This window comes from Tinamus guttatus, unplaced genomic scaffold (assembly GCF_059628265.1).
Source record: "Tinamus guttatus ecotype Peru unplaced genomic scaffold, ASM5962826v1 Tinamus_guttatus_pri_ptg000033l, whole genome shotgun sequence".
Classification (NCBI taxonomy): Eukaryota; Metazoa; Chordata; class Aves; order Tinamiformes; family Tinamidae; genus Tinamus; species Tinamus guttatus.
In genome coordinates this window covers 1,743,448-1,757,736 of record NW_028288567.1, presented here as the reverse complement: position 1 = coordinate 1,757,736, position 14,289 = coordinate 1,743,448, and the positions used below count along the sequence as shown (strand labels likewise).

At 49.7% G+C, this 14,289-nt stretch overlaps 1 protein-coding gene across 1 annotated transcript in view; it reads right to left on the bottom strand.

Annotated features, from left to right (window-relative positions):
* Nucleotides 1-13,900, bottom strand: part of VASH2 (vasohibin 2) — a 34,136-nt gene extending 20,236 nt beyond the window's left edge. Inside the window, exons 1-4 of the mRNA XM_088532111.1 lie at nt 13,613-13,900; nt 7,814-7,902; nt 5,855-5,911; nt 406-480 (exon numbers count right to left, since the gene is read on the bottom strand). Of these exons, the coding sequence (XP_088388237.1) occupies nt 406-480; nt 5,855-5,911; nt 7,814-7,902; nt 13,613-13,900 (509 nt within the window). The remainder of the gene's footprint in view (nt 1-405; nt 481-5,854; nt 5,912-7,813; nt 7,903-13,612) is intronic.
* Nucleotides 13,901-14,289: the final 389 nt, after the last annotated feature.

The following is a 14,289-nucleotide window of genomic DNA, read 5'->3' as shown; positions in this document are numbered from 1 at the left end:
TCACGCAAGCATTAGACAAGCACAGCACAGAGCTCAGGCTTCACAGGCATTAGGTAGCTCTGACAGTGATGAGCACAGGAAAACTAATGGAGGGAGCCCGAACTGTGTAGGCAGATGCTTAGCTGGGCACTCAGGGTCAAGGCCTCACATGATGCAAGTTACCAGGGCAGGAGGCAAAGCTGGCACTGCTGGAATTAATGTCAAGAGACACTTGGAAACATATGCACACAGCACCCAAGTTCCTACTAACAAATCTAGTTGATTCGGCAACGTGCCGATCGATACCGAGACTTTCCAGGTTGTTCACACTCACCCTCAGCTGCAGGCATCTTGAACAGCATCCAAGATGGGCAATATATTAAACAGTGCTCCAGTAGAACAAGATATAGACATGTGAAAGGATACATCCCCAGGATAACTGCTTCAAGGCATTTGATAGGTAAGGACTCTCTGGTCATTTCTCTTGCTGTCTCCATTAACCTAGAATGGAAGCAAAAAGGTTTTCAGACATTTCAGTCAGAACAATTGACAGGAATCAGAGCGTCCTCACTTAGATCAAGAACCAGACGCCTCTCATTCTCATCTCAGCAAGTGACAGTGAGCATGAATCTCTTCAGTGACTTGCCTCAGTCACTGACTTCAGCTCTATTGATCTCTGGAGAGAAGAAAAAAAAAAAAAAAAAAAAAAAAAACAAACAAAAAAAACACCGAACAGGAGTTTGGCATCCCAGTGTCTTCCACACCTTGACAAAGCATTGGAAAAATGCAGTGCTCTGCTTTCCTCAGGAACTCCATATGAGCGTCACCCCAGACTACAACACAACTTGCTGCACTGCAAGATGACAGTTGCACAAGCTCACACATCAGGACTAATTTAGCTCATGTCTAAAACACCCCTGGCTCTCCTCTGGAGAGAGAGAGAGAAGGGAGGAGAGAAAGAAAAAAAAAAAAAAAAAAAAAAAAAAAAAAAAAACACACACACAGAGGAAGGTTAGAAGCCTACATGATGAAGTCCCCTTGACCCTTGGCTATAAGGGCAGCAGAATATAGTGATTTAAAGTAGAGCTAGTGCTTCTTACTGAAGTCTGCTCTGCAGAAAGCTCAAACACGACAGACATTGCACACAGACAAGGAAAAGGATTTTAAAAAAGGAAACCGTTAAAAGTCTTTCTATTGGAGATAATGATAAAAATATACTTCTCATACCATTAGAGTTCTACTTTTCTCCACTAGCTCTCCTATCTTAGGCATTGCAAGCCTTATACTCAGCGCAAACGGCAACAGAGCTGGCTGTGTTATTACTGCCTGTCACAGCGATTCCGTCCCCAGTTCATCCAAGTTGGAAACCATCGTTTCCTTTGTAAACAGCAGCCCTCCTCACAGTGGCTGCAGCGCAGAGCACAAGCGGGCGCTGCTCTGCCTCCGACGCGCTCGCAGGCCGCGCAGAAACCTCCCCGCGCCGGCAGCGAGCGGCAGCCGCGGCCTGCACGCACAAAGGGGCCCTTCATGGCCCCCAGCAGCTCCTCCACCCAGGCAGGAGCTGCCGCAAGGCCTCACGCCAGGCAGGAAGAGCAGCATGAGGTGAAAATTCACAGGACAAATCCACAAACGACAGGAGCTACTGAACTTCTTAATTTTAGCTTCAGGGGAGAAAAAAAAAGTTGCAATTCTAAGTGTGGCAGCCCACTGTACATGGAAGGCAGGGAAAGGCTTACATTGCAGTTTCCAGCTATTTAGTAGCAGATAAAGGAGCTACTTTCAGTAGCTGTACGACAGTAGCTGTTCCGCTGTTTTATCTTGACTCTTATCTATACAAGTTTGTTTCAATAGCAAGAGCACTTCTACCACATAATGAATATAGCAACAGATCTGTAACATTCTCCCTTTGTGTGAGAAAGCCGCAGCAGATGTTCAAATGCCTTCTTGAGTCTATTGTCTGGCAATGGTATGAGCCAATTTTTCTTTACAGCTCCATCAGGATTCCTTAATAACATGGTGTGTGCAAAGAGCATTCTTTTTTCCTTCCCTGTTATTTAGTTGCATAATTCCCACACGACTGCTTCTACTGCACTCTTACTGCAACTGATTATCCATTATATTTGCAGCCACAGAAATGTCTGTCTTTACAGAATGATGTGAGCTGTAGTTTCTCAGAGTCCCTAGAATCTTGCCCAAACCTCACAGAATAATTGAGGTTGGAAGGGACCACTGGAGATCATCTAGTCCAACCACTCCTGCTCAAGCAGGGTCATCTAGGGCACATGTACCAGAACCCTGTCCAGGCCGCTTTTGACTATCTCCAAGCCTGGAAACTCCCTGATTTTTCTGGAAATCTGCTCTCGTACTCCGTCACCCTCATGGTAAAGCAGCTTTTCCTCATGCTCAGACAGAATTGCCCATGTTTTCCCATTGCTTCTTGTCCTATTGCTGGACACCACTGAAAAGAGCCTGGCCCTGTCCTCTTCGGACACATGTATTCATTGATCAGATCCCCCTGCCTTCTCCAGGCTAATCCAGCTTCCTCCAGGGTGGAGGAAGGCTCTCCACCCTTCCTCCTATGGGAGATGCTCCAGTCCATCATCTTAGCCCTTCACTGGACTCGCTCCAGTAGCTGCAACATCTCTCCCAGGCTCTGGGGAGCCCAGAACTGGACACAGTTCTCCAAGCATGGCCACATCAGCACTGAGTAGAGGGGGAAGATCACCTCCTGCAATCAACAGGTCCAGTCCCTCAACTCGCAATTAACTGGAGGGAACAGCACAACTCCACACTTACTTAGATCACACAGTCACACACAATTACTTTGGGCAGGACAGAGATACTTTGTTCCTCACCCGTGGTCAAATCTATAGCGTAGCGCAGAAGTTTGCAGAGACTTCACAGCTTATTGTAAGGCCAGTAAAACAAGTTTGTTAGTGCTTAATTAATAGTATTTAGCTACACCTGTATTCTGGATTTGTGCAAATACAGCAAACGCAGGCAAGATGAGGTTCACTTTCAAGAGCTGTTTGCCAGTACAACGGGAACAATATACAGTTTGCTTGATGACATCTCTGCCCTGACTTACACAGCTATGTCGACAGAAATCTAAGGTTTTCAAAAGTGTTATCTCTAGTCTATACAAATCCAAAGAGTGTCTGGCAGTGTCTGACTTTTTTCTCAACAGAGGCTTTAAATACTGAATCATGTCAAGCTTGTCTTCCCTTATTGTTATGAGCCACCTATAGATAATTTATGTTCCTCTTCAGCCCAGCCAGGCATTTTTATTCCCTCATGGATCACATTGACACTCACAGTAAATCCCCATAATATCTAGACCTCCCTCCATAATAGAAATGCTCATTAATATGCTCCAGCTGTTTTAGGACACTTCCACATGAATTTATGAATATTCAGTTTCCATCTAGTGTCCAACTTGCTTGCATCCAGACATTGCTGCCTTGAAGACAGATATTGTAATACTTTCATTAGCTCCAAGCCTCTAATACCAGATAAGCAATATGTTTAATATCAATAAACCAAGGATCTCAGAACAACCTCTGCTTCCAAGAGCCAGGGGAAACTGAAGGCACGCAGCATCTCACTGGACTGACCTGCTAATACAAAGTTGGTCACGCAGGTGCCCTGCTGTTCCGGAACCAGTAAGGGCAAGAAATCCTGTACTTTTCCTGCATGGTTCCCCAGGCTGGGATCAAGGCCTTGGCTAATAACAGCAATAACAACAAGCAGCCAAGGCTCCTGGCAGCATTTGGAGGAACTCCGGCATTCTTGCTGCCAGGGCCGCTCTCTCCTAGGCTACAGGCGCGGATGCTGGAAGAGCTCCCTCCTTTCGCTCTCCTCCGTCCCCACATCCCGCTTGCTGCTCAGCGGCACACGCGGCCGCCCGCACACCGCGGCGGATTTGTCAGGAGCAGCCCTTGTTGTCCCGGCACAAGGAGCCTGCTGTTACCAAACATCCTCCAGACAGACTCCTCCAGCCTGTGGCTCCTACGTCAGGCGCCAGCACAGAACAAAGCGGCTCCAAGACACAGTTCAGATTTCTCGCAAAACACGACACCTCCCAGGGAAAAACAAAACAGCGGAGGTGTGGGTGTTTATTAAACTGATGGAAAATGGACTAGCAGGGGGAGGGAAAAAAAAAAAAAAAAAAAAAGGTCACCAAGAACTATACAAGGAGCCATCCTCAGCTGCAAACAGACTGTCACACAGCTCAGCTCACACCCAAGCTGATACAGGAAGGTCTTTGAGCACCTACAGGGAGATCTCAGCGTTACTCCTCTTTTCACAGCTTGTGAGAATAAAATAAACAAACAAATAAGACCAAAAAACCCACCAGCATAAGTTCTCCAGCCCCACTGCAATATGACAGATTTGGGACTATGCTTGTAGCAGCTTCACTACTCTTAGCACTCCTGGTAACTTTGAAACCACTGGAGGAAGGAGCCAACAAAGATGGGCAAAAACTAATGGATTTAATGCTGTGCAATACACGCCAGGTGTGACGTGACAAATTGCCATCAAGGTCCCTAGACATTAGGCCCTTTCTTGGTGCGCACTCAGTAACTCTGCAGAAGTCATGTCAAAAAAGTCCACATAGGAACACAACAGGAGAGAAGTCAAGTAAGAGTTCCCAAGCCACCAACACCAAGGCAGGTGAACAAGGGAAAAGTGACCACTTAAGAAAGGATCCAAAAGCACAGGTGCATCTCCAGAGGGGAGCATTACCTCAGTTCACTTTCAGCAAGAAGTACAGTCCTCTTCAGCCAGAGCTTTACCAACCTCAGGAGAATGAACTTTTCAAGCCATAAATTCTGAACAAAATCCACTTTCATCTTTCATGCCCTTGGCAAAGGGTAATGGGAAATATTTAAGAATAAGTGACCAGCCTGAAAATTATTTTAAACTTCTATAAACCCATCCATCATTCAAGGCATTAGATTTTTTCTAAGGAAGTCCCACCTGGTAAGTCAGTGAAAACTCCATCAAAGCGGAATGTGAAAGACAGCTGCCAGCAAGGTGAAAACCTGAAGTCTAGAGCTGTAATGGGAACTGGAATTTACAGCGACAGCCATTAGATTAACAACAGACAGCTGGGGAGAAAGAGAGTTAGCACAAGCCGCAGGAGTAATTACACTCTGCTCATCTAAATAGCCCCCTAAGTAAAAGCATGATGCTGTCAGCATCACTGCCTGCCCTAATCTGCCAAGTTTCTGGGTCCTGTTAGAGTGCTGTCATAACCACGATGCAGTTCTTGCATACAAGGGGATCCCAGTGCCAGGCTCCTTTTGCACACATTCATACTGGCACTGCGCGCTGCATCGTCAATCGAAGCACAAACCAACCACACGGAAGAAACAACAAGAGAGGAACAGGGTCACAGCCCTAAATAATTCATCATGATCCTCCCGGGGAAAGGTCTGAGACCAAGGCAAGATCCAGACCCCACAGCATTTTGCACAGTTCATCTCCTGTCATCAGCAAAGGACATTACACCATGACCAGAACTTCAGCGCTTACGTGGCTCCCATACAAACAGCCTGGTGCTCCCAACCAAACACCAACAGGTAGAGACTGTTGTTCCAGCTACTTACATTCAGCTTTGGCCTAAAGCTATGCAGGTGCTTCCACAAGGCTGCTGAGGGAGACCAGCTCTTCCATGTGCTGGCTCTCCCTGGGTCCATTTGCCACCTGGCAGCAGGAAGGGACCCTCCTGGCAAAGGCAGCAGTAGAACATACACATTTTGGCCTTGCCAAGGCAGCCCTCCCATGCTACAGCACCATATTGCGTCATGGCAGGTGACCTTTGGTGTTCTCCTGGGACACAGGGCACTAGAGCACTTCTGGAGACACTTACCCACTTAAAGGCCTGGTTTTTCTAATCTCGAAGAACTGAGTTCCTGTGTGATTGTATCTGAGTTTTGTCTGTTAAGGGAAAGCAATGTAAGAAACAGTCAAACAACAAAGCCCGAAGGATAAATTTCCATTCCAATTGAAAAATAAAGCAAACAGTAATGAGTGATTAATTCTCACCATAGAGATGAAACAAGGGTATGGGAAACAGTTACAAGGAGGAAAAAAAAAAAAAAAATACACCAACCAATATTAGGTGGAAAGTCTTGCAAAAAAAAGGCCATAAGTCTAATTGTAACATACTAACACTAATGCAGCTTGGCATTTGATGGTTATGAATTCTCTTTTCCCAGAGTTTGAAAAAGCTTCCCCTTCAGGCAAGGGAAAACATTTATAGCCTACTCAAACCAATCATCATTCATCCTTTGAACAAAAATTTGCTTTCTTTAATTTTAAACTCAGACACAGGGAGCAACAGCACAGCAGGTGCATCCAATAACATCCAGGAACTATAAATCATTCTCTAAAAAAATACAATTCCCTTAAAATATAAATAACAGCAGTTAATGTAAATATGTAAATAATAGTGCAGCACAAGAACATCAGTTAACAGTACAACCACAGGTGAAAAGTGCATGGCAAAGAATGCCAGGGGACAGACAACCCGTCAACCAACGTCATGCCCATGCACTTCCTTTTGCTGGGTTATTTTTCTAGCAGAATCGGCTCCCAACCCAGCCACTGTAACATTTATATAGAACTGAGGTGGGAAAACCAGGACAAAGGTGGGTGACTCTGCAGAGGCAAAGGGTGTCTAGCAAAATAGCACAGCTACTGACCATATAACTATGGCCTAAATAAGCCTCCAAATCATGCCAGGCACCTGGATGTTCACAAATGACCTCAATTGGAGTGCAGAGTTCTCCAGAAATAACACTTTCCTTCCTGCCTGCCTTTGAAGCTTAATTCATGAGCCCCTTTCACAAAGGGCTCTGAACAAAACATATAGCCTCTTTGAGCCCTAAAAAGAAACTAGGAGCCTGCTCCCCAACCCCAAACTTTGAAACCTTTTTGAATGCTGAGCTAAACCCCATGTCCAAGGCCTGATTTTACTACCTACCAGAGTGCAGGCTTTCAAGACTACTATGAAAGAAATGTATTTGAGCTCCACAGGACAGAGTCTGCTCTCCAGCACACCGCTCCTTGCCATGATAGGCGAGGAGAGCACAAGCTTCTCTTGTCCTTCCTGAGCAGCCCATGTGCAGCAGAGATGCCTCCCCTTGTTGCTGCTCTGCCTCTCCAAACACACAGCTCCTCTTTCCTCCCTCCCACTGTTCTTGCTCTGTTATGGAGAGCACAAGACTCATGATGTGCTTCAGAAAGGGCTCAAAAACAAGAGGAGAAAAGGAAACCTCCAGTTGCATCCAGCCCTGTGTGGGTTGGACTACCCAGTTCCAGAGCCAGCATGGCTGGGTTCGCTGCCCTATCCCAGTGACAAGCATCCCACGCCAGCCAAGGAATGTAAGCAGCAAGTTCAGCCCTCAGGGAGCACCTAAGGGCTGCCTGTGCAGAGAGAGAAGTGGTTTGCAAACACAATAGCTCTCCCTTTGTTGCTTTGTGAGGAGGTGCCATAATATCCCTCCAGGCACCACAATCTGATCGTAACAACCTCATAAACCAACTTCCAAATGAGCATTTCTATTATTACAGAGACGTCACTTCAGGTAAACTCTACAGTATCATTTAGAGGTAATTACATGGCCCGGATGATTGCTGTGACAAGTTCGGTGTTGTAGGTGCTATCACGAGTCCTTAGCTGTGCTGACAGAGGAGCCTCCTCACTCCTGCACAAAGCCCAGCCCTTGCAAATGGTGGATGGGGGCTTCAGTCCATCCCCAGCAACTCTCGGCCACACTCCCTGCTGGGCAGCCTCCCCTGGAGGCCACGTGCTCGAGAAGGATACTGCAGCATCTTCATGTAGGTCTGTATTGCCTGAAGCCATTCCGGGATGGACATGCAGAGCTTGTAGTTTGGCACTGGTGGCACTGAGGGCTGGACAAAAGACAAATAAAAGAGGTTAGACAGTTGCAGCTCAGGTGTGTGATTTACTTGGGCAGAGACATGTGCTTAGCGCAACACGGCAGAGCAGCACAGATGGCTCGAACCCCGCATGAACTCGGGCATCAGACGGAAATCGCCCTGCTTCCAGCACGGTCTGTGCACGCACCGCGCTAGCCCGGCTGCGCTGGAACGACGGGACCAGGACAGGCCCCGGCACAGCCGCCACAAGCAGCACAGCCGCCCACGGCCCTTGAGCACCGCCCCACACCAGCAGGCGAGCTAGCCCAGAAGCCAGATGCTTTGCATTTTTTTTTTCCTCAGCATAAAATAGAAGAGGAGAATTCTACGCAGTGCTGGCTTTGTCACCCCCCCCCCCTTCCCCAAAATTCACTTTGAATTTTTGGTTTCCTCACCTTCAAGGGAAAAGAGATAAAAGGACTCAGATACCCTAATTCTCCAGCTGCTGCTATGAGCACCACGCTTGCCAGCCACAACAGGCAGCCACAGGCCCCAGCTAAGGCTGCAAAACCAGGGATGACTGGGCAGCTGGGCAGTCACCTGGGGCCCAGATTTTTAATGATATTAAGATATAGGCTAGCACCTTAATGTGATTTTAAAAAAAAATCCCCTAAGGTGCTTAGGCAAAAGCAGATGTCTTAAGAAGCCTGGCCTTCAATCCATACTTAATCCTCATAGCTAGGTGGCTCCTTAGCCTATAACCCCACAAAGAAGGAGCAGGGCCTTGCCATAAACACCTGTATTTTAAGGGCAAGGCTGCAAAATACACAGTCAGCTTATGTCAAGGCTGGGGAACAGAGGGTGAAGCAATAAAATCAAAGCCCCAAGAGAAATACCACAGCAGAAGTCAGTACTGCATAGCCTCATGAGCTTGCAAACCAACAGACAATCTAACATGAGAGAGCTTCATACATTTACTGCTACACAAATATTACAGCACTTTTGCTTTCTGTTAAAGCAGTCACCGCATACTCACCAAAGTCCTTCAGAAATGGGCATAGGCTAGCCCTAAGTTTCATTTTGCAGATTATGAAGTGAAAAACACTGCTCTGAAGACTAAGTCAACTATGACAGGTAAGATGCAGGGAAAAAAAAAAAAAAAAAGAGAAAGGTCCCATACTGTAGAGCTGTCTCCATTACACTGACTTTCCCCTACAGAATCCCACCTCACAAACAGCATGAGGTTTTGCTTTTGCTTTCAGAGAACAAGGCACCCATAACCCCAAGGAGATCAAATACCTGCTGCAGCCAGACAGTAAAAAGGTGTCAGAAGGGAAAAACAAACACTCCTGTTTTATTGGTATATAGAAGAGTATTTTAAAATGGAAAGGAAACAGATGGCCAGGCCTCCAACATGCCATCAACACTAGCACCATAAGAGACCAAAAAAAAAAAAAAAAAAAAAAAAACTAGTAATTCTGCACACAGGGGGTTCAGTGGTAACAAGTGGACATTACTAGCAAGTATCATTAATGTTTCTTAATCACTATTTCCACACACAACCTCCTCAGAGATCATTTTTCTGTTTCACAAGTTGCCTCCTCTCCCCCTACCTCAGTCTTTGGAATTTGGGAGCAGTAAATATTCACCTGTCACTCCTGGTGCTACAAAGCAGCTGTACTAAATACACTCAACAGCAAGTAGTTGAAAAGAAGCAAGTAGCTGAAAAAGAGAGAGTTAAGGTGGGCTTTGCCAGGTCCTTCCAGATGAGTGTAACAGCAGCAGGAATTACTTCACCTAAACACTCCTCCTCCTCGAGGCAGCTTGGCCATGTCAAGCACAAACCCAAGAAGGGGTTAATGTGAGCACTGGACACTGGTGCTGCCTAGAACACACTGAAGCCAGAGAACCCTGAACAGCCATGCCTTGAAACTGCAGCGCAAAGCCCCTCTCCGGCCTGCATCACCTCTCCCCCATTCCCACCTCCCAGCCCCACAGGAGCTGCCTTCTCTCCAGGCTCTGGGTCACCGGGGCCGAGGGCACTGCCAGCAGCATCCAACATCTCCCTGCCATGCTGAGATTCCTCGGCCAGGTCCGCGGGCTACACACAAACCTGGCTTTTTCAAGCGGTAAAAGGATTTGCAACTGGATTCCTGAATTTCCAACCTTCCACAGCTATGAGGAAAAGAAACAGTGCGCGACGCAACGCACGCGGCAGAGGCTGCCGGCTGGGAGCCTCTTACAGAGGAGCACGGAGCGATTAGCAGGATCGCGCAAGGCTAACGACAAGGCAGCCGGCTCTTCCGGACCTCCCTCCGAGACCACCCGGCTGCCGGGAGAGCCCCGAGCGCAGCAAACAGGACGGGGAGACGCACCAGGGCCAAGTGAGCAACTTATTTCTACTTCCCAGGTCCTTCTATAAACGCTACCAAATACTCCACAGGCCAGCCTATACCATCTGCACACTCGCTTCCCAGGTCTGTCTGGAAAAACACCTAAAATCCACTTACTCCTGGAAACAGTCCCACTAACCTGACCAAGGGATTCGATGGGCCCAGGTAACCCAGGGGAGTTCTTGGGAGCACTCGTGGGACTCGGTTCCCTATGGCTTGCTTAGGGAAGGGACACACACCACTCGGGGCTGCAGCACTGTAACACTGCTCACTACACAGTGTTTAGGATACGGTGCCACACACATTAGACTCTCAACATTTATAGGGGCTGCTACGATCCCACCACCCCTCCCATGGTCCCTACAAAAACACAGTGCGCAAACTCAGGGAGGAATCCAGCCAAAACTAACCCTGAGGAAAACCGACAACAAATAAAAACAAATCCACATCCTGATCCCAGCACTGAGGGGAAAGGGCAGGGTGTGAGCAGGGAGACAGGGGCAAGCAGCAGTGCCCTGCACACATCTCCCCACCAGCAGCAGGGGGATGGACCCCGGGCATGCAGGCAGCATGGGTGAGGAGCCAGGTCAGCAAAATGTATTCCTACAAGTTAAAGCAAGCCCAGGGCAGCCACAGCTCCGCACGACGAGGCTGGAGCCCCTCAGGACACGTCACAGGACAGGCGCTCGCCGCCAGCAAGAGTTTGTAGGGGATGACAGAAGTGCTGTGAGGAAGTGCAGACACAGCACTACTGATCATGAATTTATAAAGCAAGTGAAACCCTGAGAGCAGACAGACTGAAAATCCTTGACCTTGTATCAGTGTTCCTACGCAGTGACGGCTCCAGAGACAGCAGAGCTCATGCAGAGCAAGAAGCAGAGCTAGATGTTTTATTAGAGCTGGACACCATCCTATCACTGAACTTGCTCTGGTCTTAGCTCACCACAGACCCCCAGTGTGAACCTCATCTCACACGACTCCATATTTAACAAATACAAAGCCACTTCTTTGCTAATTCAGCCTGAAAGTACTCTCGGTGTTACTTAGCATAAACGAAGCTGACATATGGCAGCCCTCAAAGCTAGTGACATTTAATTCCTTAGGACTCACAAGCATCCCCAACACCACAGGCGAGGTAAAGGATTGCACAGCACTCCTGAGCAGGCAACCTGCACCAGGCCCAGAGCTCAAGCCACAAGCCCTAGATGGGCCTGCAACCAAGCGACCCTTGAGAGTCTGAAGCTCGCCCAACCCCAGCCAGATTAGCCACCTGGGAGGACCCGGCTTTGCTTCCCCAGGAGCTGAACATCGTCAGCCCCCAAGCTCTGCAGCAGGAGAGGTGCAGCCCCACATTCCTGCAATTTGCATTTGTTCCAATAGAGACAACCTTGCTGATGAGTCAAAAAGCTACTTAGAGCCCTGCATGTGTGACTGCTGGGACTAATACCAAGACGATTAGAGAAATCAATTGCAGCTTCCTGGGAAGGGATGAAAACTGCCTCCTGTCACTAGGGATTAAAAACAGATCCTAACCAAAAAGCGCAGCTGCACACACAGCCCTTACGGCCTCCACCAGCTACCAGTGCAAACAAATGGAAAGCTCCCTTCTCAAACACCAGAACAAGCAAGCGGTTTCTCTCACTGCTTCAGGCTGGTACCACCACTTATCTTTTGCGGGAGGCAGCATAGCCATCAGCATGAGTCTGTTAAAAAGCTGTTCCTTGATTTACACAACTCTCCCCTCGTATTTCCACTCTGGCCAGAAATGACTATCGCAACTTTAGCAACTCAGCACCACATTGTGGGAAACAAATCTACTCTTACCATTCACCCACCCTGCTGAGCTTTGCTATCTTTAATAGGGACCAGGCAGTCTTCAAACCTGAGCACCCAGACCTCAGGCTTAGCCAGGAAAATCTAACGAGTCAGAGGAGAAACTTTTGTCCTCAAAGAAGCTAATCACTCTGCAATGGGACCTTCCGGCATTCCAGTGGTGAAAAAGCTTGTGCTGATCAAGAATTAGTCATTCAACTTTTGAAGGAGGAGGAGGACAATCTGCGAAGCTATGCCACAGCTTAATGAAGCCGACTTCACAGCATTCTTCCTCCTACCCAGCTCCAGGAGACACAGCGCAAAGTTAACTTTGTGTTTCAACCCCAAAAGCACCTGCACGGGCACTGCTCTTAGCCCTCCCGCAACGCCACCACCGTACCCGGCGGCTGCGGCACTCGAGCCACAGCCGCGTCTCTGACGGATGCTGTGTCAGGCACCACGGATATCGCAAGTGAAAGCCACATGCTTTGGAGCTGGAAAGCAAGGGGAGGAAACCAAGTCTCCAGCGTGTGCATCGCTCTCTTGTAATACCAAACAGACCTCCAAGCTGCTCAAAATTACCAGCACAGGCTGGTAATACTGCCAAAACAAGAAATTGTGCCCTCTCCCTCCCCCTCAAGTGTTTGTGCATGTATGAGAACCACCACATTACAGAACTGAGAACAAACCCTGCAGAAAATGATTATTCTTTAGCTGGATCAGTTCCCTCACTCAAACAAAGGCTCATTCCCATACACGCAAAGAAGTAGGAGCAGAGACAGCAGAGATGCCCCTTCTGCATCTACACGGAACTAAAGAGACTGCAGAACAGACAAAAATCCTCCTTTGCTTGCATCTCATCTGCAAAGTGCCTTCACTATATGACCCTACACTGCCTAGTTCCCTGCACACACAATTTATCTTTGCTACTCCAAGGAAAAAGGGGGGGAAAAAAAGCCGTATATTTCGGTGTCATCCTGAAATGTGAAAACACTACCCAGGCCATCTCACCCCAGGGAGAAAAGGGATATGATCCTGCACTGACTTCAGCCATCACTTTAGATTAATGCTGCTGTGCTGGGAGGAGCGAATCAAGCCCAAAGTCTGCCAAAACAGACAAATCAAACACGCTGCGATCAGCACTGCCGCAGCCGGCACCGACACCAGGCAGAGCAGTAGAAAAGCCTTAGAATAACAGGAATAAGGCAGGCAAAAGTATTTCATTTGGGTTAATAAAAAAAAAATGGGGGGGAGGGGGGGATGAGTTTTGAGCCCTGTAAGTTGCTTTGGAAGCCAGGTCGCCTTTTAGGAAATGCTCGAGTTGCACAGAACGGAGCAAACGTGCTTTGAATGGAATAAAGCACGTGATACCTAGGGACTATTTTTTATTATTATTTATTTTCCTGCTTTCTCCTCGCCTCAGTGGAAACCCAACAGAAAGGGGAGCAGACACTCCTCCCTCCTCCTCCCCCTCCCGCCCCACCGGCCCCGCGGTGCCCACCCCGCAGCCGCCCCGCGCTGGCCGCGGGGACACTCACCCTGGCGAGGCGCGCGGCGCTGCGGATGGCCGCGGCCACGGCGCTGCCGTCGGGGTGCACCCGCTCCACGTGGCCCCACATGCGCTCCCACGTCTGCCCGTCCAGGGGGAAGCCGCTCTTGTTGACGAGGAAGAGCACCCCGCCGTCGCGCTCCTCCTCCTCCGAGCCGCCGCCGGAGCCGCCGCCGCCCGCCGCCCGCGGCTGCGCGCTCCGCGAGCGGCCCCCCGCCTTGGCGCCCGCCGCCCGCCGCGCCGCCCCGGCGCCGCCGCCGCTGCCGCCGCCCGTCATGGCCCCGCGGCCATCGCCGGCGCACGGAGCTCCACCGGCGGCGCGGGCAGCGGCGTCACCCGCACGGCCGCCCGTTACCGGCACCGCTCAGCATCACCCCCGGCGGGGGCAGCCGGCGCCGGCCGCGCCGCGGGGCGGAGCGCGCGGGCCGGCCTCAGAGAAGGGGCCCTTTGGAGCCGCCGAGCGCCGCCCGCCGGCTCCGCTCCGTCCCGTCCCGCCCGTCGGGTCCCGGCTCGTCTCGGCGCCGCCCGCCCCGCACCTGGCCGCGCCACCGCCCTACGCGCGCCACCGCCAACCGCAGCGCTCCGTGCGGCCGCGCCGCGCCCCATTGGCCGCCGCAACAAAGAGGGGCGGGGCCAGCGCTGCGCCCCGCCCCGCCCGCCGCGCCC